The 26,276-nt window shown below is 38.1% G+C and overlaps 1 protein-coding gene across 11 annotated transcripts in view; it reads right to left on the bottom strand.

Moving 5' to 3' along the window:
• Positions 1-26,276, bottom strand: part of ATP9B (ATPase phospholipid transporting 9B (putative)) — a 146,483-nt gene that overhangs the window by 84,525 nt on the left and 35,682 nt on the right. For 7 of the 11 annotated variants that reach the window (XM_059706409.1, XM_059706408.1, XM_059706412.1 and 4 more), the window contains 6 exons: positions 24,885-24,943; positions 17,103-17,154; positions 11,252-11,346; positions 6,736-6,840; positions 2,704-2,784; positions 2,306-2,381 (listed from right to left, as the gene is read on the bottom strand). In XM_059706409.1, the coding sequence (XP_059562392.1) occupies positions 2,306-2,381; positions 2,704-2,784; positions 6,736-6,840; positions 11,252-11,346; positions 17,103-17,154; positions 24,885-24,943 (468 nt within the window). The remainder of the gene's footprint in view (positions 1-2,305; positions 2,382-2,703; positions 2,785-6,735; positions 6,841-11,251; positions 11,347-17,102; positions 17,155-24,884; positions 24,944-26,276) is intronic. The other 4 variants (XM_059706407.1, XM_059706411.1, XM_059706410.1 and 1 more) reach the window with 2 other exon arrangements.

The raw sequence follows: 26,276 nt of genomic DNA, 5'->3' as shown, positions 1-26,276 counted from the left end.
GGGAGGGCAGTTGGGGGCGACCAAGCCAGCAGGGAAGGGCAGTTGGGGGTGAACAGGCCAGCAGGGGAGGGTAGTTGGGGGCAATCAGGCCTACAGGGGAGGGCAGTTAGGGGCAATCGGGCTGGCAGGGGAGTGGTTAGGGGGTGATCAGGCTGGCAGGCAGAAGCGGTTAGGGGGCAATCAGGCAGGCAGGCAGGCGAGTGGTTGGGAGCCAGCAGTCCCGGATCATGAGAGGGATGTCCAACTGCCGGTTTAGGCCCAATCCCTGTGGGCAGTCAGACATCCCCCGAGGGGTCCCAGATTGGAGAGGGTACAGGCTGGGCTGAGGGACACCCTCCGCCCCCCTGCACAAATTTCATGTACCAGGCCTCTAGTTATTCAATAAACTTCCTAGATATTCTGTCTGTTAACATATATATAGAAAAATATTAAATTCACAATGATATAATACTTTAAAACTTTCCTAATTTGCCAATTAAGTTGCACTTAATCAAAATATAAAAGTGTCACTAATGTAAAATAAGCATAAAAATAGAACAAGGAAAATTGCAAAATTAATTTATTTCTAATTAATTTATAACAAATAAGTCTCAGAAAAGGCTTGAAAGTTAATCAAGCTAGAAACCACTGTCCTAATGTGCAGGTAGGTGACTAGTGATGTTGACTCCAGGCTGGCATTACACTTTAAAGTGTCCCAGATGAAGTCTGTGAAATGACAAGACCAACAGGGAACACTGCATTCAGACAGATAAAGACTAAAATCAGTATTTGCATGTTAAATATAACATACACAAGAATTTGACAGAATTCCTCGTGCAATTTTATGTACTTAATCTATTAAAGTTTGTTAAAGACTCATGTATTATTTCATTTAATTCTTACTAAAAATGAGTACTTGCTGGAGTCAGAATATGCATTTTTTTCTGAGTCTCTCGTGCATTTTAATTACTAAAATTACTAGTCAGAACAGCATATTTGAAATATCCTCCATTCTCTTTGACAAAAGGTATATATTTATAGGCTAAAAGAATGAGTAAACCTGTACACATGGCCAATCAAAGAAACGTGGGGAAGGGGTTACCTGTTAATTTAAAAATGAGACGTGAGGGGGCAACAAGATATAACACATTCGTCAGACTTAAGGAAAGATTGCATATGTGAAAGTCAAGATGTAGGGGAAGAACAAACAGACACAGACTGAGAGAAAGATCAAGCAACCAAAGTCTTTCTTGATCCCAATCATATACCCAGAACCTGCTACACACAGTAAGAAAATGGAGCCCCTATTGCAGCCTTAAGGATTGGCTACAATTTATAGATGCTCTCCTGGAGTCAGTCTCAACAAAACCTCACATACAAGCTGCTTGAGCATCCCTGTGAAGGGGGGCTGGGGGGTGGGGGAAGAAGCACCAAGCAGTGGAGACACAGTGGTGACAGTGAACCAGTGACCACTACACACCTGCCAGATATACCCACATGCTCCAATGAAACTAATAAATCAGCCTGAGAAAAGCCACACAAAGACATGATGCAGGGACACAGAGTGTCAGATGGGATCTGCACCAGATCTGGGCTCTGGCAACCGTGCACATCTAGGGAAGACGTCAGAGCAACAGAAAGTGTGCAGAATTTCTCCACCTACCTCCCATCCTCTACACTTGCCCATGAGACAGAAGGTTTGAGAAGCTGCAACTCCCATCCCTGTTGTGGATGACGTACCCCATGCTGCAGTGGGTTCTTTGCTGTCCCCACGTCCCGTGTATGCTCAGCCAGAAGCTGGTTTGTCCCCGTCTCAGAGCTCGGGGCTGTCCCTCTTGGGCTGTCCTCATTGAGCAGCTTCTCCAGCTACCCTAACCCTAGACAGAGTAACCTACTTCTGGAGCAGGGACCCCACCAACAATGAATGATAAAGGGTCAGGTTTTATTTTTAAATTATTAATATGTTGTGAGGACTAGTTCTGTAAAATACCACAACAATAAAGTAACAAAAGAAACAATATAAAAACAAGAAAATATATGCCCCAATTTTTCTAACATTAAATTACTTCATGAGTTACTATAAAAATTTCCAAATGTTTCCTCTCATTTTCTGCATTTATCACCATCACTGTCAGCCCTGGCCCTGGGCTTGTCTGAGATGCAGACTCTCAGGCTTGTCTGACACTCACTGAACTGGAGTGTATGCTTAGTAAAGTTTACATGTTATGCCAGGCATTTTGAGAAACACTTGTTTGGAGTCACTCAAAAACACAAAGCATCACCTATTATGTGAGAATTAACTATAAAAATAGAGCTTATTTCTTACCTGATGCAACAACCGTGCTTGCCCACAATGTATTTTCTATGCTGAGACTCTCATGAATGGGTGGATCACTGTCTTCCTGTTCAGAAAAGAAAAGGAAAACAATACTAAGTTACCAATATTTGTATCACTCACACTTCAGATATCTATAGCATTAAAAAGAAGTCCACAGCTGGATCCAGTTGACCAGCAGTGAAAAGGCAATGCAAAATAAGATGGAAAAAAGGAATTGAGACAGAGGATTCTGAGATGGAAGAGCAGGAAGAACCAGGAATTTCTCCCCATCTGAACAACAACTACAGGGCAGAATCTGTCTGATACAACTCTTTTAAATAAAAGTTTGTTATATTTAACTTACATACACAATGAGTGTATTTGATTTAACAGAAGACTTAACTCACTCTGGTAAATGTGCCTTCAAAGCTGTGAATATCCAGCTGTGGCTTCTGAGCATGGACATAAGCACTGATGGAAAACAGGTCCTGGAATACAGAGTATCTAAATTAGTAACATTAAAATTAAACAAAGTTTCTTTAAAATTTTCAGTTACCAATTAATATTTTTCTATATTATTTACCAAAAGTGATGGTTGATTTTCTTCTATTTTGTGTGCCAACATTATGAATTAGGATAGAAGATAACTAAAAGAAACCATTTCTAAGCTCAAGGGAGGTGGGGTAGTTCTCTTGATTCTAACAGAGCACTGCTACCTGATGACAGGTGTTTTTCCAAAGCACTTGTGAGATGCTGATAAGGTACAGAAAGTTTAGTTAATTTTATTAAAACAATAGGAGCTATATTACCGTTAGCAATGTATCTAAAATAAATTTCAGTTTTTTAATGATGCATGATGATTTTTACCGGATCACCAGGAATATACAACATGGAAAGATCCTCATCTGTCTGGACTTGGACAAATCCACACCCCACATCAATTCTGACTACCTGTGAGGCAAAGCGCCAAGCATGCAGATGTGAAGCACACCTGAATTCAGACAGGGGCAGGCAAATGACAGTGTGGGTGGAGAGTGACCAAATAAGTCTGATGACCCAAACACGCTGGTGCATTTTTCAAATTGATCATGTGGACCCCAACAATAATGCGTAAATTACATCCACTAATGGAGATTACTTGTACTTGTGCTTTTCTTAAGGTAAAGTTTCAACAGTCTTTTAATTATTGATATTTTAGTGTTGTTTTTGTAATATTTCTAATTGGCTTCAGAAAGCTGGACAAATTCAATACAGAAATTTAAAAATATTGGTCTTTTACTGAAGGGCTGAATTTGACTGGGATGTTGACATTGGTCCATAAACGTGAAGAGTAAGGAGTTCAAGCCTGTCTTGTCTCGTGCTCCTGTTGGCACTGCTGCCTATGGGCTGCACAGCGCAGTGGTAGTGCCCTGGCCTCGGCCTGCTCCTATCTGCAGGTCCTTTTCCATTTTATTAATACTGTGAGCGTTATCAGCAGATGTCAGGTAACCTGAAGATAACTGAAAAAGCTCAGGAGAATAAAAAAGATACTTAAATTATAGGAAAATTCTGTAATAGGACTACAGGTTTGACAGAACAATCTAGAGACTATTAAAAAGATTAATGAAGAGAAAACTATGACTCAAGCTGCATACCACGTCAAAGCTGCTTGGGGGACAGACAACTCTGCAGCTCTCCAGCTCTGAACTCTGGTTCCTGAACGGGGGTGGGGGGGTTGGGGGGGGTAACATTCTGGTCTGCCCTGAGTTGCACCAGTGCCATGCCCTCAACACTCCAGTGTGCTGGACACAGACTGTGCTCCCATCTAGACAGCTCTGGGTCTCTCCTTGGTGTGGGGCTGATGCCATATCTGAGCCAGAGCTCTCAGGGCACAGCCTGGAAGTCTCATCACTTGGAACCCTGGACTCACAGACCCTAGATGCCCATACTGAACTCTCATTGTCTGCCAGGAGTGTTTTGACTATGACCTGAGCAATACCAAACTGAGTGCAGGAATGGCCTTATGGGGACACCTGGGACTGGTGCAGAATTTGAACACCTGGGAGGGACATAAACCATGAAAGCTGGATGCTGGCTGGGCCCTCTGAGCTGACCACAATCAAGGGGCCATCTGAAATTGAGCCACTTTTGCCCCAACATGTGAGCCCTGCTCACAGCTGCAAGTGGGAGGCCCATCTTCCAAGGTGTCACTGCTGTCACCTGTATGCTGGCGCTCCAGATCAACTGCAGTTCGAAGCAGTAGATCATGAGCCTAACCTGCTTCCCTCACTTTCCTTCTGTTCACAGGCCTTAGTAAGGCAGCTTTATTACCGAGTGCCACTGTCCCAGAGAGGGAATGATCTGTTCTGGGCCACTCCCAAGGTAAATGGAGGGGATGACTGAAAAGACATGGAGTTAGGATTGCTGTCTGACACCCAATGACGCTGCCAGAGAATACTGGACAGGGCACAGGAAGGAGGCAAGGTCATCCCTAGTCCGGCAGAACTGTCTGCATGCTCTCCCCTCCTGCTGCCTGAGGAAGCTTCTCCCGGGTTTAGAGGTCAAAACTCAAAGGGACAGCTGGGTTTTCTCAGGTGGACTTTAGGGTAAATGGGTGCCATTTCAACTGGCTGCATCCAGGACCCACATAGGACACACCTGAGACCAATAGGGCAGGCTGGTCCCACCCAGCTGGGTGAGGTCCTAGAATCCTATATAATAAAAGCCTAATATGCAAATTAACTGAATGGCAGAACGACTGGTCGCTATGATGTGCACTGACCACCAGGGGGCAGACGCTCAACATAGGAGCTTCCCCCAGCCCGCAGGCCCCAGGCTGGCCAAGGCAGGTGCTAGTGGGGAGCCCCCCCCCCATCACTCCGCCAGTTGCCCCACAGATCGGCCCTGATCGCCAGCCAGGCCTAGGGACCATACCTGTGCACAAATTTCGTGCACCAGGCCTCTAGTAACAATATAAATTCCCTGTAAAGATGCCTTGGCCAGCGTCTGAAAATGTGGATTTCAAGAGGGTTCCCAGCATTCCCAGAGAAGAAAGGCTCCCTGGGCCTAAACTGTTTATCCAAGCAACATGTTTATGCCGAACACCTGCTTTTCTTCTGGGCAAGCCGAGGTGCCAAGGGACACCCTTCCCCACGCAGGCAGCACTTCATATGCATCCTCACCACCTGCTGCTGACAGGACTCAATGTGTCCAGTGTGAGTCCACTTCGAACCGCGATCAAAACCACACTCCGGCCTCTGTTCTGGGAGCTGCAGAACAATTCTTCTCCAGCCCCATACTGTGTTCTTATTTCCACGATCATGTCCTTCAATGAGGTCTCACCTCCACTTGATCCTTCTTCGTGGCTTCTTTCAGACTGCAATGTCCTCTAAGATTTCTCAGAACACACCAGAGATTTGCACAATGCTCTTCTACTCCTGGAATGGTTTTGCAATGCACATGGCCTTTCCATTCCTGCTACTTCTAAACATGTATTCAGGGTCCCTTTGGCCAGGGAGGCAGAACATGCAGGGCTCCCTGCTGTGTACACAGCCTCCCATCAGGGCTGCTCTGTGAGCAGAAGCCCGGCTGCTGGCTGTATGTCATCACTTGCAGAAAACAGGCAATGGCCTAAAAATGATATGGCCTCCTCCACTTCCAGGAGCCATGTACTATTTTGCTGTTTATATTTCATTTCCTCCTTTAATCTAGGTGAGAGAGGGATATACACATTTTCAAGTTGCTTAGAGTTCCTGAGAACAACTGTGAAGTAACTGATTATAGTACAGATGGTAATCATGACAAGATTCAAATGGGGGCGTCTGTTCTGAGGACCCTAATGACTGGAGTCTCAATGCCTCACCCAGTGAGAAGTGTGATGGCAAACGAGGGACAGAGATGAAGATCACTGTCCACCACTCTGCCATGGCCTTTAAAGGCAGAACTTTGAGCTTCAGATAGGCGCATGGCCCCTATAAACAACACACACAGCTAGCTCTCACCAGGTGGCTCATTCTAGTGGTGAGATGTGATGAGAAGTGCCGAGTGCCTGGGATGAGAGTGCTCTCCCACGCACTTCCCCTCCTGCTGGCTGAGCTGGCTGGGAGCAGACATTTGGGACAGTGAAAGTCACAAATGGAGGATGACAGAGCTGTCTTCTCAGCCTGGGACCACTGACCTCTGGGATGTTGGTGAAGGAGAAAAACTTCTCTCTTGATTTGGGGCGGATCAATACAGGAAACAGAAACCACTCCTCAGAGCAGAACGGGATTGAATACATAAAATCAGAGGAGGGAAGAGGACCAATACTAACCTCCAAAAATTACTCACAGAATGTTACCAAAATGATTCTCCATGGAAAACACTGTTGCCACTATCAAGTTCAATACACAGCAACCCTGGCACAGAGAACTGCCAACGCCAACGGGCAGAAAGCTAACGCATCTCTGTCCCTGACTTACACACTCTCTGGGAAAGCTCCTCACACACCCTCCAGGAGGCCTTGGAGCAGAGATGCTACACCAGCTGAAGGGGGAGTACAGCAGCTCAACACTGTGGGTCTGTGACTGCAGCAGAGACTATATATTAACTAATAAAAATTTATTTTCAAGTTAATTAAGTCAAGCTAGTTTACACAAGAAGAAATACACTGTTTAGTAATTTTAGACTTATGAAAACATGACTAGAATGTTTAACAAGCAGCCAATGATTCCTAGGATAAGGCCAGTTTGAGAATCATTCATCAGTTAAGTATTATACCGTCATAGTAATTTTCAAAAAATAAAACGTTCATATAACAGATTACCTTTGGAGACATGGAAATAAAGAACAAGCTAGCAACCATCCTCACTTCAACATGTGCATGAACATTTAGGGGAATGCATTTCATCTAGTATAGTAGACATCAAATGACTGAATGATGGCACAATAATGAGAATGCCATTCGAAGCTTTTCATGATAATTTAAAAACCATTCTGAAGTTTTCAATCATGTAGGAAAGCCTCTGCTATTAGGTCAAGGGCAACATTTGTTCGCATTACTTAAAGGTCATTAAAATACATCCTTAATCATAACATGTGGTTCATTACAAATAAAATTGCCTTTCGTTCAATAAAACTCATTAAATGTAAATGGTATTGTTTACTGCTATATGGATCCTTTAAAATAAATCAGCAAGTCATGATTTATTGAAAATTACTATGACCTCATTGTTGTTAATAAATTTGCCCGATCACAAAAGCTAGAAACATATTTTCCGAATGTCTAGGGTGCCTGGAATGCGTACCTCCTAGACAGGCGCCTGTGCAGTACCAAGACACAGAGCAAGCACTGCAGGACCTGCAGCACAGCTATATTAAAGGGCTTGTCGAAATTTTAATTCTCTGATCACATTAGGTGCTCTGGGAATGCAACCAAATTAGAGAGGTTATTCTTGATGGTGTCCTCAGTTCATTAAGAAAAGCTCTAAGATCTGTAGGTTCACTTATTCCTTGTGTCACGATGGACACAATGCTCAACTGATGATATGTCAAATAGCGAAGAACACCAAATATTCCCGAAATCCATTACATTAGAAACAGAAAAGTCAAAATGAGTGACAGTTATGGGCAGCATAAGCTATTAAATGAAAGACCAAATTGCCTTGTCTGTATCCATAATTAAATTACAGCTTTCTTTTCTATGAAGAAAGTTTCTATACATAATCTACCCAATTATATAAAGCTACACATTTAATTTGATTGATGAGTCAGAAATTCCATTAATTTTTTTTTAATATACTGCTTTTTGGTTTTACAGTAATATCAAAATTTAAAACTTTTTCATTTACTACACAGTTGTTCAATCTAAATGCTCAATGCCAGTCCCTATCAAAATATATCAACCATAAAAATTTTTAGTTAGCATATGACTTACAAACTATAACTTTGTAAATATTTTGAAATTTATGGTTTTTGTCAGTAACAAAAATGAAAAAAATCTTCATAATACTGAATCTGATAAAATGTCAGTTCCTGTCATCATGAGAATACTAAAAAATACAGATAATTACAGTGTAAGTTTAACTACTTTCTTAAGATATAATTTACATGCAATAAATTGCGCATGTTTGAAGTATACAACTTCATGCATTTTAACACATGTATATGCCTATGACATCATCACCATCAAGCTATGGGTCATTTCTATCCCCCTGGTCAGGCCTCCCTGCCCTGCTCCCAGCTTTCATCACCCAAGTTATGGGACATTTCGATCTCCCTTCATTAGGCTTCCCTACCCTGCTCCCAGCCTCCATCACCCAAGCTGTGGGACATTTCTATCTCCCCTCTGCAAGCCTCCCTGCCTGCTCTCAGCCTCCATCACCACTGCCCCACTTCCCTAGAATTCTTAATAATGCAACCACACCCTACATGCTTTTGTTTGCTTGGCTTATGTTTGGCTTTCTTTAAAACAAATTTTTTTCTAATACAGTGTTTTAAACCTGCACTTTCTCTTCTATCACTCTTAAATCTACTACAAATGATTATTTAATGCAACTCTTTCCAAGTATCCACTCCAGTGACTCTAGAAATCCTGGAAGTGGGGCTGCCATCCAAGAATGACAGCCAACTGAAATCCTTCCAGTCATTTAGGATTCATGATCTTTCCTTCCCCTTTAACCCTGGAGAGATTACTTGAGGATGCTTGCTAGAAAAAAGAAGAAAGGACACAAAGAGTAAATACTCTGCAACTGAGCAAAATAGCACCACCCCAACAACTGGCTTAATGCTATAGAAAATCAGCAGGCTGCAAGAACGTCTAATGACAAGAACCAATTCATTTTAGCAAATAGTACGAGAACTCAGCTGGATGCTTAAGTAGTAAGGTGACGGCACATGGGAACATTTTTTAAGCACACATGGAACACTGGCCCAGAGACCATTTGTGGGGCAAAATCACAAGTCAATACAGATAAAAGGACTGAGATAGAACTGAATACATTCTGGTAATACAATAGAATTAAATAACAAATAAATTATCAGACATTAAGAAAATCCCCAAATATTTGGAAAATAAACAATATTCTTTCAAGTAAATGAGGGGTGAAAGGAGAAATCATAAAGTAATTAGAAACATTTTAAACTAAATGATAATGAAAGTGCAGTCTATAAAAATCTGTGTGACACAGACTAGGTAATACTTAGGAGATCTATAGCTCTAAACATTTCTGCCAGAAAAGACTAAGGTACAAAATCAAGAGTCTAAACTTCTTTAAAAAGTTAAGCAAGAAAATTAAACACAAACTAAATAGGATGAAGAAAATGAAGATAACAGAAATCAGTTAACACTGAAAATAAACAGACAATAATCAATCAAACCAAAAGCAAGTTCTTTGAAATGATCACTAAAATTGATGAACCTCTGGCTAGATTGACCAAGAAAAAAGAGATGTATATTACCAATATTGAGAATGAAAGAGGTCTTAAGATCAACAACTACTAAAAACAATAATCAAATATTATGAATTTTATGCCATTAAATCGGGCAACTTATATGAAACAAATGAATTCATTAAAAAATACAAATTTCCAATGAACAGAAAATTTGATGAACTCTATTATCTAATTCAGAAAGTTAATCACAATTAAATACTTTCCCACAAAGTATGCTCCAAGCCCAGAGAGTTTCAAGGGCGAATTTGTTCAATATTTAAAAAGAAATAGCAATACTATTATATAAGTACTTCAAAAAAATACAGGAGACAAAAAGACTTCCTAACTCATTTAATGAGGCCAGCATACCCCTAGATATCAAAGCAAAAACATTACAACAAATACAATACAGACAAATATCCCTCATGAACAAAGGCATAAAAAAATCCTTCATAAAATATCAGCAAATCAAATACTGCAATATATGAAAAGGACATGGAGCATGATCAAATGAATTTCAACAGAGGGACCACCTAACATATAGGCAACCAAAAACACCTACAGAATAAACTATTCCTGAGTCTTAAACATGTGAACATAACAGTCCAAGACACAGGGGAATGAGGAAGGTTCATGCTGAACACAGTGATGAACTGTTAACTGGACGCGACACAAGTAGGTTTTTCTATCCAAAGCCAACCAACCTAAGGAAAGGGACCAAATCCATGGTATCCAATTCTCTCCCCTTAGAGCAGGGAGGGGAACGTCGGGCCCAAAGCCCACATAAGGCCTGCAAAATCATTTTGTCTGGCTCCACCAAGGCATTAAGGGTGAGTTCATTAAATGTTTGACCAAATATAGCAGTCTAACTTTTAGGTTGATAATTTTCTATGGCCCGAGAATGATGTTATAAATATCCAAACAGCCCTTGTCAGAAAAAAGGTTCCCCACTTCTACCTCAGAGATTCTCAATCTTTCTTCATTGTCCATTGAATATCAGCGAATCATATAAAATGAAACTTCTCTCAATCAGATAAATACTACATATAACACAAAGTAAGCACCAAATGGCCACAACTGTGTTTTTATTTTTTTAATTGATTTTTTTAGAAAGAAGGGAGAGAGAGAGACTGGGGACCAAACCCGAAACTGAGGTAGGTGCCCTAACCAGGAATCTAACCAGCCACCTTTCGGTATTAATGGATGATGCTCCAACTGAGTCGCACTGGCCAGGGCACCAAAACTGTGATTTTATTTCAATGGACCACTGAACACTCACCAAAGCTCTCCATTTCAAAGATTACTGGACAGAGAGGGTTTAAAAATAAAAACAAAAAGGGTGAGAAAGAAAGAAAACCTCAGTGTCAAGTTGGTAGGAACATTGAAAACTATACCCCAACAGGTTATGTGCTAAGATACCACAGAAATTATTTTGGCATAGTTTTCAATGATCCTTCATTAGTAGTAAATATTATTTTTTAAAATTATCGATGCAGTCAATACATTAGTTGGTACAAACAGGAATTCACTAAACATAAATGATGGGGTAACTGCAGTGGTGCTCACCCCCAGAGCTGGCAGCCTCTGCGTGCAGCTCACCGCCACTCTCAGCTTCCAGTCAGTTTCGCCATCTAGTTGATCAGTTCGAATAAAACATGAACCTTAGCATTAGAAAAGAAAAATTTGAGTTAGTTACTTTAAAAACTAAAATTCTACAACACAGTCAGATCCAAAACAATATCCAAAGAAATTCCCATAAACAAAATTCTTTATTTGATTCCCAAAAGGAGTCTGCTGAAAAGATAACAGATGATTAACTATTTGCTCCTTATCTCCTATTTGACGTTCTCGGCTATTAAGGTTTAAGATTAATAGCACTTTATTTTAGAAAGACCACACTGATCATTTCTACCTTTGATTCATGTTCTGATAACTAAACAATAAGTAAATACTCAAAAATATCCAAGAATGTGTGATATGACTTTGATAATAAAATGTCTGAGGTACCATCAGAAAACACACATTCTTCATCATAAAGGCACAGTTAAAATGCCAAAACCCTGGCCAGACCTACTGTCATACTGATAACCCTATCAAATCTTATGAAAAAATATTAAATTTCAACAATCCTATCCTTTGACCATGCTATCACACCATTTCTCAGAACCCACCCTAAGACAGAATAGCACATTTTGTATGCACAGAATGACATACACAGATGACAATCATGTGATGTTATTTCTCAAATTTGGGGAAATATTTAAGGTAGAGAAATAAGAACATCTCTTCACACAGCTTAGTCCACTACACCTAACACACATTCTAAAACTAACATGGAACTGTGCCAATCCCATCTATACCAGCCTCGTGTTCACTTAAACTGCAGAAGAAAGGGCCCCTGCACACCATGGGCATTCTCTGCTCTCTCACATGGCAAAAATACCAGACACCAGCCAATGTTCTTCCTGCTAATCATAGCCACCAGCAATTCAGTGCCAAAAGTATGCCCCTTGAGATCCCTTCACCATGAACTTTTACCCTTTAACCAGCCTATGCCAGGGGCATCACCATTGCCAGCATGAATCCCGGAGAGTCGCAGAGAACAGCTCACCTTCCTCAGGCACAACAGGATTGATTTTCCAATTGCCCAGTTTATCAACTGAAGATATATCTACAAGAATATCATCTGAATATCTGCATGATTACCTCTTAGCCTGTGTGTGTGATCTGATATAAAACATAAAAGTAAAAGGGACTGGATTTCAAAGTCTGACTGACACTTTGAAACATCAGTGCCAGAGTTCTGCTCTAGGTTTGTTTTCTAATACATAAAATAAGAAAAGGTGAGAGTCTCTAGAGTTTCTTAAATTTTAAACATTCTGTGTTTCTAAAGGTGAAAGCTTTTCTAGCTAGATTGCTATAACTTATGAAACACTGGGAACAATACAGTTGCCTTTCTTTGCTTCATGTTAAATAATTATGTGCTATTTTAAAAATTTACAGGAAATTGACATTTATTTTCAGTTACAGTAAACATTACTAATGATGAAGTAACTAATATGATTTAAAGAGAGAAGGAGCTGCATAAGTATGGCCAAGTGGACTTGTCTTACATGAACTATATCTACTAATTTTCTAACAGCAAGCATGAGCTTCAACTGATGCCAGTTAAGGCTCAGCAAAAATCAATTATTAAATTGGTCTGCTTATATCCTATTACAGTCTTATTATGAATGCTTGATTTTATTTTGTATAATTGAGAAGAGCTGACAGGTCTAATGACAATAAAATTGAGATCTACCAGTATATGTGTCACATAGGAGAGCCACACCAGGTGGTGACAAAGGAACTGCTGGGACTTTGTGAGAAGCAGTACAAGTCTGTCATATTCTGTACAAGTCACCCTGTAATATCAGCAGACTACCTGCAACAGTTCATGAATCCAATAGCTCTGAAAGAAATGGGCTACAGTATGTGCCCAATAAAAGAAAAATAGACATTGACTTTGCATATATAATAGCAGATCGTTTGCCATCAAACTTAATTTCTAAATCATTTATATGACTTAATGACTCTGCATGAAATTTTTAAGCTGGTGGCAAGATGAATAGCACCACCGAGAGAACATGGATGAGTACAGTGTCATTTACCTGCCCCTCACCCCACAACAAGTGACAGCTGAGCTATTGTAATATGTCCCCAGCACTTAAACTATAATGTCATCACTTAGGAGACAAGTGAAAAAGATATTGGCATTTATAAGAGATTGATGAAAATTAGTTCTCAAGCATTAATTTCTCTTAATACCACTAAAAGAACTGTGTGCATTCAGGAGATATTTGATCTGAATTAAGAAACGGATGAAGCAATTGATTAATTGGAATTTAAGCCATCAGTCACCAGATCCATCAACAGCTTCATTTACATTCTAAACAATCAGCTGACGGCCCAATAGAATACCCTGTATTAATACACAGTCAATATGATGCCACGAAGAGACTTGCAGAGCTGTATTGACAAACGCCCCATGGCTATTGTCCAGGCTCGAACAGCTGCATAGATTTAGGACTTTCATGTTGGCTTGGGCTTAAAGATTTCTATTATAACAGACAATGTATTATCAGGTTTTTCTGAACAAAAACTGAAAAGTAATAAAATAATATTAGCAGTGATAGTAGACACACACAAAATTCTAAATATGTGTACTTTTGAAAATTAGGCAATTAAGACACTCAAAACAATTACTTAGAGTCATATAAACAGAATTCCCAAAGCTAAAAATCCTTGACTGAAAGCAATTTTTGTACAAATTCTATACAGCAGGGAAGCTTTTGGTCCATTCTACAAAGTAAAGAAAACTAGCATAAAACAGATATCAGATATTTGAAAGTTTGCATATGAGTAATTAATTATTTTTGTAATTTGAGATAAAGAAAGAATAAAACTGAGGAATATAACAGAATCATAGGCTAAAACAAGTAAGGTCCTAAACTCAGTTCTATTAATAACCTTCCAAAAATATATAAAACAATAAAAAATTAGAATACATGTATCTTCTGTACATTTTTTGTGGGGAACAAGGAAATAATTTTTAAGATACTCAAAGAGATCCTTGACCTCCAAAATATTAAGTATCCTTACACTACACAGTAACTGTCCCTATACCATGAAATATAACGCAAAATTAAAGAAAAATAAAAGAAGAACTCTTTGAAACATCATCAATTTGGACAGAATGCTATTAATCTGGAATTAACACAGCGGAGTATCTCCCTTGCCCAATGTGCTATTTCTATTTCTATCTTGCTGTCTTACTACTGCATAACAATGATACAATTTACAAAGATTATTAAGACGCCTAAGAAGAATTTTCAAAACTGCTATTAGTCATATAAATTTAGTGAAGAATTTATGTTCTCTCTCAGATTCCTCTTCTAAAAAATGGACATTTCTATTTTCCAATTATAAAATGCTGAATTTTCTTCATTTTTTATCTCCTAACACAATCTATATAATGCACTTCTTTTAAGTTGATCATCTAAAACCATTTCCATATTTAGGATAATATTCTTAATCTTACATATATTTCCAATACAGTCATTAAAAGAACAATTAATAAAAAAGCATCTTCCAAATGGAAACATTTTTGTTATTCATTATAATGAATATATTTAGAAACAAAGACGAATCAAAATAAGTAGGTGATGTCAGCAGGGATGGCAGCGTAAAAAAATCTCTGAAAATCCATTTCTCCAAAACTATAGGAGAACATTAGCAAAAACTGTTAAAAATAACTTATTCAGAACTCCAGAATATAATAAAAAATTTGCAACAATCTCAGGTGCATTTATCCAAGAAACACAGCTAAATCTAGCTAAGAGTGAGCTGTGTTCTGACTTGCTCTGTTCCCAACATTCTGCCCCATCTCCATAGCTCCACAGTACTGAGAAAACCAATAATCTAGCAGCCACTGAGTGGCCCAAACCCGACTCAGGGGTCCCCAAACCCCATGACCAGAGAACTGTGACCACCTGACAAGATTTGACCTGATGCAGAGGTCATTCACCGAAAACAGTGTTTTCCCTGGGATGTTTGTAAAAAACAATTGCTTAATGTCATTGCTGCCACAGGTGGTCATAAAGCTGGGGTAACAAGCTGAACAAAAATCTTTTTTAAAAAGTTAGAAAATCAGATGACAGAAAGGGGCTTTGAAAAGCTCTAACACATTCCTGGGAGCCTAGAAGGCCATCTGCCCAGGCAGGGCTGCCTGCATGCCCCAGAAAGCCTAAGAGGCCATCATCTCTCATGGCTGAGCTGGAGGCTCTATAAAAAACAAGAAGTGAAGGGAAAGGCAAAGCTGTGACCTGCCTGCTACAGCACTGCAAGTGTTAAGAGAACACTAGCTATTTTACAAGATAAACCTTGAACATGGGAACTTCAAGAATATTTCTCTCGCACAGAGTCCATTACCAGATGTGGACTCTGGTAAGCAGAGTGGACTCTGTTCCACAGTCATTCAGGAACCTAAGCTGAGGAATGCTCTGCCGTTTCAACAGGCAGCTTTTAAGGTTATCCTAGTCATGCACTATTGAGGGCCCAGTCGTGCAGGGAGGAGAAGAGCAGGTGGCTACAAGAGGTAAAGGCCAAGGCCAACCCTTAGGACGTGACCCCACCTACCTGGACAGGAAAAGGAGTCCAACTGTATTTCCAAGAGGAAAGGAAAATGGACTGGAAATGTAGCTTTCCAGTCTCTACCCCTTTGGGAAAACAAAACCTCCCATTAAGTCTCACACAATAAAGTAAATGTGCCAAGTATACCGAGTTTGCTTGATTATTAGGTGTAGCTGAGCTATTAAAGGCAGCCTCACCTTGCAATATGAGTAACATAGCTGCAGTTGATAAAAGGAGAAAATTTTTTCCCTCTTTTTCATGACTTAAAATGCCATTTTAAGAAAACGCTGTTTATAAATGGAAAAAATTAAATCAGCAATTCTAAAATGTAACTATGTCCTTTCTAGAGTTTTCGTGCTGCATAGAATAATACATATGCTGAGCTTACAAAAAAATAATAATATGCTGAGCTTCCTATAAAAATATTATTCATTTATTCAACAAAGTGAGAGATGTAAGGCAGAAAGAACTTCGGATGTTAGTTGATAAACCTCCCATGACTTTACAGATGATGAAAATGTATTTCCCTCGTGGCTAGGTCATACAATTAGGAACTGACCAAAGCAGACTACATTTTAGGTTTCCTGATTCCCAAAAACAGTTTTCTTGACCATTTGAGGCTTCCATATCATTACCTCTCAGTACCCCTTTTCCATCCTTCTAACTTGAAAGCTAGGTCATGCAAATACCTTTTTTTTTTTTCTTTTTCTGGGAAGCCCACTTCAACTCAGCTAGGCAAATGGTCTGGTGTCAACCCCATCCCCCCACATGTCTTTTCACTCTTACAGTATCAACACAAAACAGAGAATTACTACTGTCAATGTGTATACTGCCAAAAATACAGAGATCATGAGAACTAAGGGGAGCAATTTGGCTTTGCTCTCTTTTATATCCTAAGCACCACATAGTGCCTGAAATATAGTAAGTGGTAAGTAAATGTTTGCTGAATTAATAAAATTGCAAATGCAGAATAGCAATAAAATTTCCAATAACATCATCTAATTATTTAGATACCAATATAGACATGAATGATAGCACTCATTTGATAGATCGATTCTGAAAGGATTATATTTTTTAAACATATTATACAGTAAAATCATTGTTTTAAATATCAAAAGTTAAATGTAATTTAGAAATTAATGAATTAAATTATTTATTATTCAAAGAAAAATTGGTATATTTTTCCTTTTAAAATGAAAATTAAACTGCCAAAATACCAAATCATCAACAATGTAAATAAAAATACCTGCTTTTTCTGAAGTCCTAAGAAATACCATGTCCGATGGAATTCTTTGATTCTGTAGAGAGTAATATAAAATGTTAATTACCTATATGCAGTTTATAAATGAACACAACTCCATTCCAAAATAGAAATAGTAAAGTAATGAAAAAGATTAAATTAAAATTTATGTTGAAGCAATTCACATTTATAATTTGTATTTAAAAAGTGAACATTTTGATTCATATTTTAGTTGGACTTCTAAGATTTTCCCCCCATTAATGTACCATGTAAATGGTATTAGTGATGGCTTGAAAACTGCTCCATTTCTGAGAAATGTTAAATATTGCCATGTCTGTGATCTCTGTTGTACCTTAACTCATAATACAGAAGTTATTACCTTATAAAAAAATTATATCTTCCCTACTAGAGTAAATGACCCAAGAAAGCGGGGACAACATTCTTACAATGCCTCATACAAAACAGAGCATATCATAAATAAAACACTAAATAAATTTTAAATGAATGAATAAATGTAAAACTGAATAACCAAAAATAAATTCCACAAATTTGAAGAGGTGTTCTTTTATAAAGCAGAAAAGGAAAAATAACTCAAATGTACTGCACAGCACATAAGAACTTTTATAAGTTCCTAGTCATACATTTATTTAATCATTATTACTAATAACTCGATCAAGCTAAAGGAAAAATAATTTTAATAATACTTCTCATAATTTCATGAATTATTTATATTTTTTGAGACCTCATAAAGATTTTCCTACATATGATATAAGAAATGGATTATTTGTCAGTCAACAGGCAATAAAAACAAATAGAAGTTGAAAAATATGTTGTAGGATAGAGCTACTTCTTTCTAACATGAGGAAAGAAGGGCAATTATTAAGATCTAAAGAGCTCCTAGGACCTAGGACAAGGAAGAAATCACAATGGAAATTAGAAAATATTTTTAATTGAAGAGTAATAAAATCTCAACACATCAAAACATGTGGAACACAGCCAAAGTCAGGAAAGTGTGAAGAGGAAAATGTATACAAGTAAATGCACACAATCAAACAGGGAGGTTAAAAACACAGGGTCAAAGAGTAAAAAATCCATTTGAAAGCAGAAAAAAAAAAAACAGCCAATGAGCCACAGAGAAAGTACAAGGATGTAAACAAATATAAGAATAAAAATGAATGACACAGAAAACAAATATATGTATATATACCTACATACATATATTCATATATGATAGATCCTCCCTTCCCCCAACTGGTGGGCAGAGTATGACATAACCTGCAGCCCAGAAATACCTGAGTGACTAACCATGCACCTTATATGGACTATACATTGAATCACTAATCAACACCTGCCAAATACCCTAAGCCCTTGTTCCTAAGTACCAGAGTGCCTAACTATGTACCTTATATGGACCTTATGTTAAGCCACCAATCAGCGAGCACCGAGTACGCTAAGCCCCCATTCCTTCCCATTCCTCCCCTCAAAAGGTGTGCTCAGCTCTGCATGGGTTGCTATTCTCCCATTGCGAGTCAGCCTGGCAGGTCTTTCCCCTAATAAAGCCTGTAATCCTGGTTTTTGGCTCCTGATTGGTCTTTCAATATATATCAGTAATACACAGCAAGAAAATAAGTATTTTTCAAATATTCCCATTTCAGTAATAAAAAAAACTAATAAAAATAAACTAATAAAAGATTGGCGAGCTCTATAAAAACCTATTAAGTATTACTGAAATTAAATAAAACCTAAAAAATACAATGTATCAGGTTACAAAACTAGAATGTATAGTATTGCAAAGATGTTAAGTGTTCATAAATTGACCTATATATTCAACACAAACCCAACCAACATCTTGCCATGGTTTTAGGTGGGAATTAACAAGGTATTGCTAATATTTACAGGAAATGCAAAAGAACAACCAAGACAAATGTAAGAAACACAGAGAGTTGAGTTTACAATACAGCAAAACGAAAATATTAAAGTAAAATCATGAGGGCAAGGTAGCATTTAACAGAGAGAGATAATTACACCAATGTAAATAAAGTGCAGGCTCCAGAAGGAATCCCAAACATGGAAAGACATCAGATTTAGGAGGAAGATAAAACTGCAGACCTATTAGGACATGATGGTCTTTTCAAGAAATAGTGCTGAAAAAATTAGATACCCATGGGGAGTGGGGAGAATACCTGATCTCTACTTCAATTAAAACACAAATCAATTCCAGATGAATTATATTTCTCAATGTCAAAGTCCTCCTAGACCAGCGGTTCTCAGCCTGTGGGTCGCGACCCCTTTGGAGGTCGAACGACCCTTTGACAGGGGTCGCCTAAGACCATCGGAAAACACATATATAATTACATATTGTTTTTGTGATTAATCACTATGCTTTAATTATGTTCAATTTGTAACAATGAAAATACATCCTGCATATCAGATATTTACATTATGATTCATAACAGTAGCAAAATTACAGTTCTGAAGTAGCAACGAAAATAATTTTATGGTTGGGGGTCACCACAACATGAGGAACTGTATTAAAGGGTCGTGGCATTAGGAAGGTTGAGAACCACTGTCCTAAACAATAATATAGAAGGATATTTTCACAATGCTTTGGAAGGGAAGAAGACTCCTTCCCCCTCACCAATTTTTTTTTTTACAAAACCACACATCTATAAATGCAAAGATTAATGAAGTAGACTTCATTAAAATTAAGAATTTTTTTTTCAACAAAGCACACCAGAAAGGAAAGGATATTTGCAACATAAAGGACTCACATTCAGAATACATAAAGACCACAAAGGGATGAGAAAAGAAGGGCTAACTCAGAAGGAAAATGGCTGATTGGTTGATCTCTTTCTCCCTAACCAAGAAACTCATATGCATATATGCATAACCCAAGGACACGACAGTGGGTGGTAAAGGCTGGAGGGGTGCGGGGGGGGGGGGGGGGGGGGGGAAGGGAGATAGGGCAATGGGGGCAAAAAAGGAGACATATGTAATACTTTCAACAATAAAGATTTATTAAAAAAAAAAAAATATATATATATATATATATATATATATATATATATATATATATATATATATATATATATATATATATATATATATATATAATGGCAAAAGATGTTAACAGGCTCTTTCCAAATAAGAAAGACATCCAAAATCATACAAGAAGGTGTCTAACTTTATTAGTCTTCAAAGAAATGCACATTAAAACCACAACTGCTAGATACATATTGGAAATGCTAAATTAAAAAGACTGATGATGCCAAGTGTTGGCAAACATGTAGAGCAATGCGAAGTCTTACACATTGCTGATGCCAGTATAATTTGAAATGTCACTTTGCAAACCATTTGCTGTATCTACTAAAGTGGAACATGCACATACCCCCACATCCAACAATTCCACCCAGGCACAAATGCAGCAGCACAGGTGAGCCCAGGCATGGCACCACAGAAACAAAAGTCCCGATAGGCAAAACTTAAAAGCAAATGAAATAGCCATCAACAGCAGAATGGTCAAAAGGCACACTATGTAACAACAAAGCAAATGAATTACAGCTACACACAGCAAAATGGAAGAATCTCATAATTGTACTGGGCCAAAAAAAAAAAAAAAAAAAAAAAGCACCCACCCAATCACCCCCCAATACCCTTGAATTTTTTAGGCACACTTGTCAAAAATCAATTAACCATAAACTTACAGCTTTATTTCTGGACTCTCAACTCTGAATTTATGCCAGACCCTCACTGTCTTGATTACCATAACTTTGTATAAGATTTTGAAATGGAAAAGTGTGGTTACTCCAATTTTGTTCAATTTTTAAAAATTATACTGGCTATTCTGGGAACTTTATATTTCCATATAAATTTAAGAATCAGCTTGTCAATTTCTGCAAAGAAGTCAGCTGGAAAGTTGAAAGGGCTAGCCCTGAACCTGTAGGTCAACTTAAGGAGTGTTGCCATTTTACAATATTAATACTTCTAATCCACAAACATGGGATGTCTTTCCGTGTACTTAGATCTATTAATATGCTTCCACAATTTTTTATAGCTTTCAAATATGTTCTGTACTTCTTTTGTTTATTCTTGAAAAATAATTTTATTAAGTATTTTATTCTTTTTGATGCTACTGTAAATGAAATTCTTTATTTAACTGCATTTCCAAACCATTACTTTTTATTCCCTTATCATGTTTCATTTTCTATGAGGCACTCATAAATAAACTTGATAACTCCAAATGCTTATTAGATACTTTTTATCTTTCCCACCCCTCAAGACTATGAGCACCATGACAACAGGACCTCTGCCTCCTTAACGTGATGCAGGGTGATCCGATGGACAACAGTTTCTCATATTATCACCAGTCGGGATATCAGGACTGTTTCAGATTTTTGGCTATTATGAATAATGATAAACATTCGTGCATAGGCTTTTGTGCCAACTTAAATTAACATTCAAGCATAGGCTTTTGTGCCAACTTAAATTAACATTTCTCTGTGATAAAGGTTCAACAGTTCAATTGCTGGGTCACATAATATTTGCATATTTAGCTTTTTAAGAGACTAATAATTTTCCAGAATAACTATAACATCTGATATTCCCATAAGAAATATATAAGTAATCCACTTTTCACATCATTGTAGTATTTGGTGCGGGCACCATTTTTCATTGTAGCCATTCTGCTACATGTATAGTGATAGTTCACTGCTTTAATTTGCAGTCCTAGGTGATCAATGATACAGAATATTTTCTCATGTACTTATTTTCTACCTGTATATCTTCTTTGGTGAATTTCTCTTTATATTTTTGTCCTTTTTTTTAATTTGATTTTTTTTTTTACCTGTTGGCTTTCAACAGCTTTTACATAGTCTAGGAACAAATCCTTGTCAGAAGTGGTTTACAAATATTTTCTCCTAAGTTCGTAGGTTGTTTTTTCATTATATTGACATGTGTTTTTCACTAAGCACAGTTTTTAATTTTAATGAGATGCAATTTATCCATGTTTTATCTTTGCTGCATTATGCTTCTGATGTCCAGTCTAAGAGCTACTTTACTGCCCTGGATTCTGAATATCTTTCCTATGTTTTTCTAAATTTTTACAGTTCTAGTTTACATTAAAATCCATGATCCAGTCTGATTTAATATCGGTATAAAGTGTGACATTTAGAGTAAGGTTCTTTTTTACCCACAGATGCCCAAACAGCTCTAGCCTCATTCTCTAGGAGGCTGGCTTTTCTTCACTTTCTCTGCTTTGCACTCTGTCAAACACCCTTGAGCATATCTGGGTGAGTCTATTTCTGGGTTCTAATGTTTCGTTGATCTTGGTTCTCTCCTTCTTGCACACCATGCTATTAATGTGTCTAGGTAGGATGCCTTAACCTTGGGAAGAGTGATTCTTCTCCCTTTACTCTCCTGGCCAAGACTATTTTAGCCACTTTAGGGCCTGGGCCTTGCCAAATTAGTTTCAGAATAAGCTTATTCTGTTTAAAAAACAAATAAACAAAACCTTACTAAGATTTTGATAAGAAGTGTATTAAACTTACAGATCAATTTTGGGGAAACTGGGGAATATTCCAGTCCAAGACTATAATGTACCTCTTTACTCAGACCTTTGATCACTTTCCTGAACACACTTTATCTATCTCTGGCATAGCTAAGATTGTGTTTTCACAGCAGTGACTAAGAGCACTGAACTTTTAGTTTCAGTTTCCACATGTTCATTGTCAGTATATAAAAATGGCACTGGCATTGGAATGTGTATCTTATAATTTGCCACCTTGCTGAACTCTTTAGCTCTGAGAGATTTTTTATAGATCGCATGGGATTTTCTACACACGTAATCATGTCATTGGTAAATAGGGGCATTTTTACTTCTTCCTTTCCAATCTGAATTCCTTCCGTTTCCTTTACTTGCCTTATTCGGTGGCTAGACATGCGAGCTGAGTAAGTGTGGTAGAGCAAACACCCGCCCTGTGCCCAGTCTCAGAAGAAAGGCATCCAACATGCACTGAGGGTGATGCCAGCTATAGGCTTTTACAGATGATTTTTACAAGAATAAAGTGATCCCCTCCATTCCTACCATGGATGGTACTGAAAAGAGAGGATTCACAGATTCTACCCCAGTTTTCAACCCTACAACACAAGGCAGTCTTAAAATTGAAAGGAAAACTGAAGGCGATGGGACCAGGTCTCACAGCCAGGAGTCCATGCAGCCAGCACCCTCAAGCCCTCTATCATCTGCTTCCTGGCAGCAGGCTATGAGCTGCCCTGTAGAGAGGCCCATCTGGCCAGAAATGGGAAAGGCCTCAAACCAAAGTCCCTGGAACTGAGGTCCTAAGTCCAACACAGCACCAAGTTCTGCCAACAGGCCCAATAGGACCTGAAGGTGACAGTCACCTGATGGATCCTTGACCACAGCCTTGAGAGAGACCGGAACCAAGAGACCTAGCTAAGCTGCACCCAGATTCCTGACCACAAAAATGTGAGGCAATGTTGATGTTTTAAAGAACTGCATCAAAATTTATATGACTACCATCTGTCTTCTAGAAATGTGCAAAGATATAATGTACAAGAATGTTCACTGTAGCACTTTACAATAGAAACCACCTGAAAATCTAAGAATGGATAAAAAATTAGTGACTTATAGTATCCATATAAATGAATACTACGTAAATGAGTTGCAAATCAGTCTGTTTAATTTCATCTAAGTTTTGTCATATCAAACACACCCCAATCATTCTCGGTACAGATTAATGTAGCAGTGTCTTGAGGAAGATGACTTTCTTATACTAAGTATCTTGCACAGATGGCTCGGGCTGCCATGCTCCTATGTGGCCTGCACACCAACTGGCACTAAGGGCTCACACTACTCTGTAAGAGGTTTTATAAAAACTTATTTAATATATTTTTTAAAAGTTGTTCTTGCCAAACCAGTTTGGCTCAGTGGATAGAGCGTCGGCCTGCGGGCTGAAGGGTCCCAGGTTCGATTCCGGTCAGGGGCATGTACCTTGGTTGCGGGCACATCCCCAGTGGGGGGTGTGCAGAAGGCAGCTGGTCGATGTTTCTCTCTCATCGATGTTTCTAACTCTCTATCCCTCTCCCTTCCTCTCTGTAAAAAATCAATAAAAAAATATTTAAAAAAAAAAAGTTGTTCTTGAACCTTGATAAAAAAAATTAAAAGAAAAAAGACTGTCCGTTAAGTCACTGTTCCTCAGGAAAGACTGTGCATGAGAAACAGCTACCGCCAGGCAGTCAGCTCACTCGGTTATACCCCAGACCACCAGCAGCCCAGTGATTTCCACCTCTGACCAATGTAGGGTTTTTTTTAATGGCCTCTTCCTATATGGTCCTAAACTTTTTCTTTGTAATCCTCTTTAGCTTCCATTTACCTTCCCTTCTTTAAGTTTTATTAACCATAAAAATTCTTATTAACCATAAGAATTAATACCCAATAATTATGTGTAATATATCTATCAGTAATAGAAAGTTCTAGAAGCTGAAATTCGTTGGTCACATGAAATAATACCGATAATGCAACATTAAGCAGTTAACATGTCTTATTTTAGACAAAATATGACGTCATCTGTGCACACTAAAATGTACTTTAACAAAACTGACTATACAAAGAAATCTAGATGTTTCTTCACGTACAGTAAATTTTACACAATGATGTTAAGATTGAAAATAAATGTCTTAACTTCCTTTATATTCAAAAGTTACTTGTAATCAAGCTAAATGTTAATAAGTGGCATAGACATGTCTGAAATATATTGAAAATGCATCAACCTTTTCCACTATGATGAGGTCTCCAACTTGTATGTCTGAACTCTGAACTTGCACTTTACCTTGAAAAGAAGAAGAAGTATAATCAACTCAAGGAAACAACAGCACACCAGAGTTACACTTTCAATTAATAAATAATACTTTAGAAATAACTTTTTGGGGGAAAACTTTATATATGTATCTCTACTTATACTTTCAAAATAAATATTTCAGATAGACACAGTCACTAAAAATTAACTTCACTTAGTTAACTCCCAAATACAATTTAACCACCCCCAATAAAAACCGTGTGGGAATGTGGAAGAGGGTTCCATGTGGAAGGTTCTTCCCCAATCTACCATTATTTCAGGTGTGAGTCAAGATAGGATGATCAGAAATATCACTAAATAAAATAATGTGGTGACAGAAACTGAGTCAGATGGAGATGTACAGTCCTTACACTCACCCTGGGAATGGCATTGACTAGCACATGACTAACAGAAAAGAAGGAACAGAGAAGATCAGAGAGAATATCACCCTCCACCAGAAGCTTTTACAGACACAGGTCAGGACCACAGCTTTATTATGAAAAGTGGTTCTTCTCCATGCTATACTGTGCAAATTCTTAAACTATCTACATGATAGCTAGTGTGTGCTAATCATGTGTAACAGTAAATATATAACATCTACATCACAATGTTCATATCACATAGAGTAGATAAAACATTATAGAGGCAATTTAAAACACCAAGTTCTTTCACTTCCTGTGTCTCTGGGCCCAGCCTCCATCCTTCCTCCATCTCTGTTTCTCACTCCCCTCCCTAGCTTGGCAGTCTCCTTCACCCTGTCTGTCTCCCTTTTAGGACCAGCAACAACTTTTACTGTTTTAATATGGGGAAAGGTCCTTTCCTTTTACATTGTTTATTCTGAAAGCTAATAGAACAGAGGAAAGTTCATATTGCATTATCAAAACCTAATATTAATGACCATCCCCCTGACTTTTAGACCACATCCAACTTATTATAAAACCTTATTTCCTAAATACCTCTTCAAGCAGCTGAGTTTCAATAACGCTAAACTAGTTCCTAACAATTTGTCTGGAGGATATCAATAAGCTTTGTAAATGTTGCTATGTTTTTCATGTTCTTCAATTATATAATAGACACATAAGGCTGGAGCTATTTTTGGGGGGTGGAGCCTATTTGTGTTCATACCATAAAATAGCAATGTTCTTTAGAATTACATGGGCAACAAATCTTAAGATGTCTCTACAAGTGATAAGTATATGTCTACTATTAGCCAAAAAGTAGCCAGAAAAGAATGTCTATTTCAATTATTTTTCCCTCGGTCACTTCAAGCTGTCTGTACTCCCACTGTTCTATTTTTATAGCTAAGCCCCAGGCAGTGAATATCCCT

The sequence above is a fragment of the Myotis daubentonii genome, chromosome 8 (genome assembly GCF_963259705.1).
Source record: "Myotis daubentonii chromosome 8, mMyoDau2.1, whole genome shotgun sequence".
Lineage (NCBI taxonomy): Eukaryota > Metazoa > Chordata > Mammalia > Chiroptera > Vespertilionidae > Myotis > Myotis daubentonii.
The sequence above is the reverse complement of the archived record's forward strand: the minus strand, read 5'-3'. Positions and strand labels throughout refer to the sequence as shown.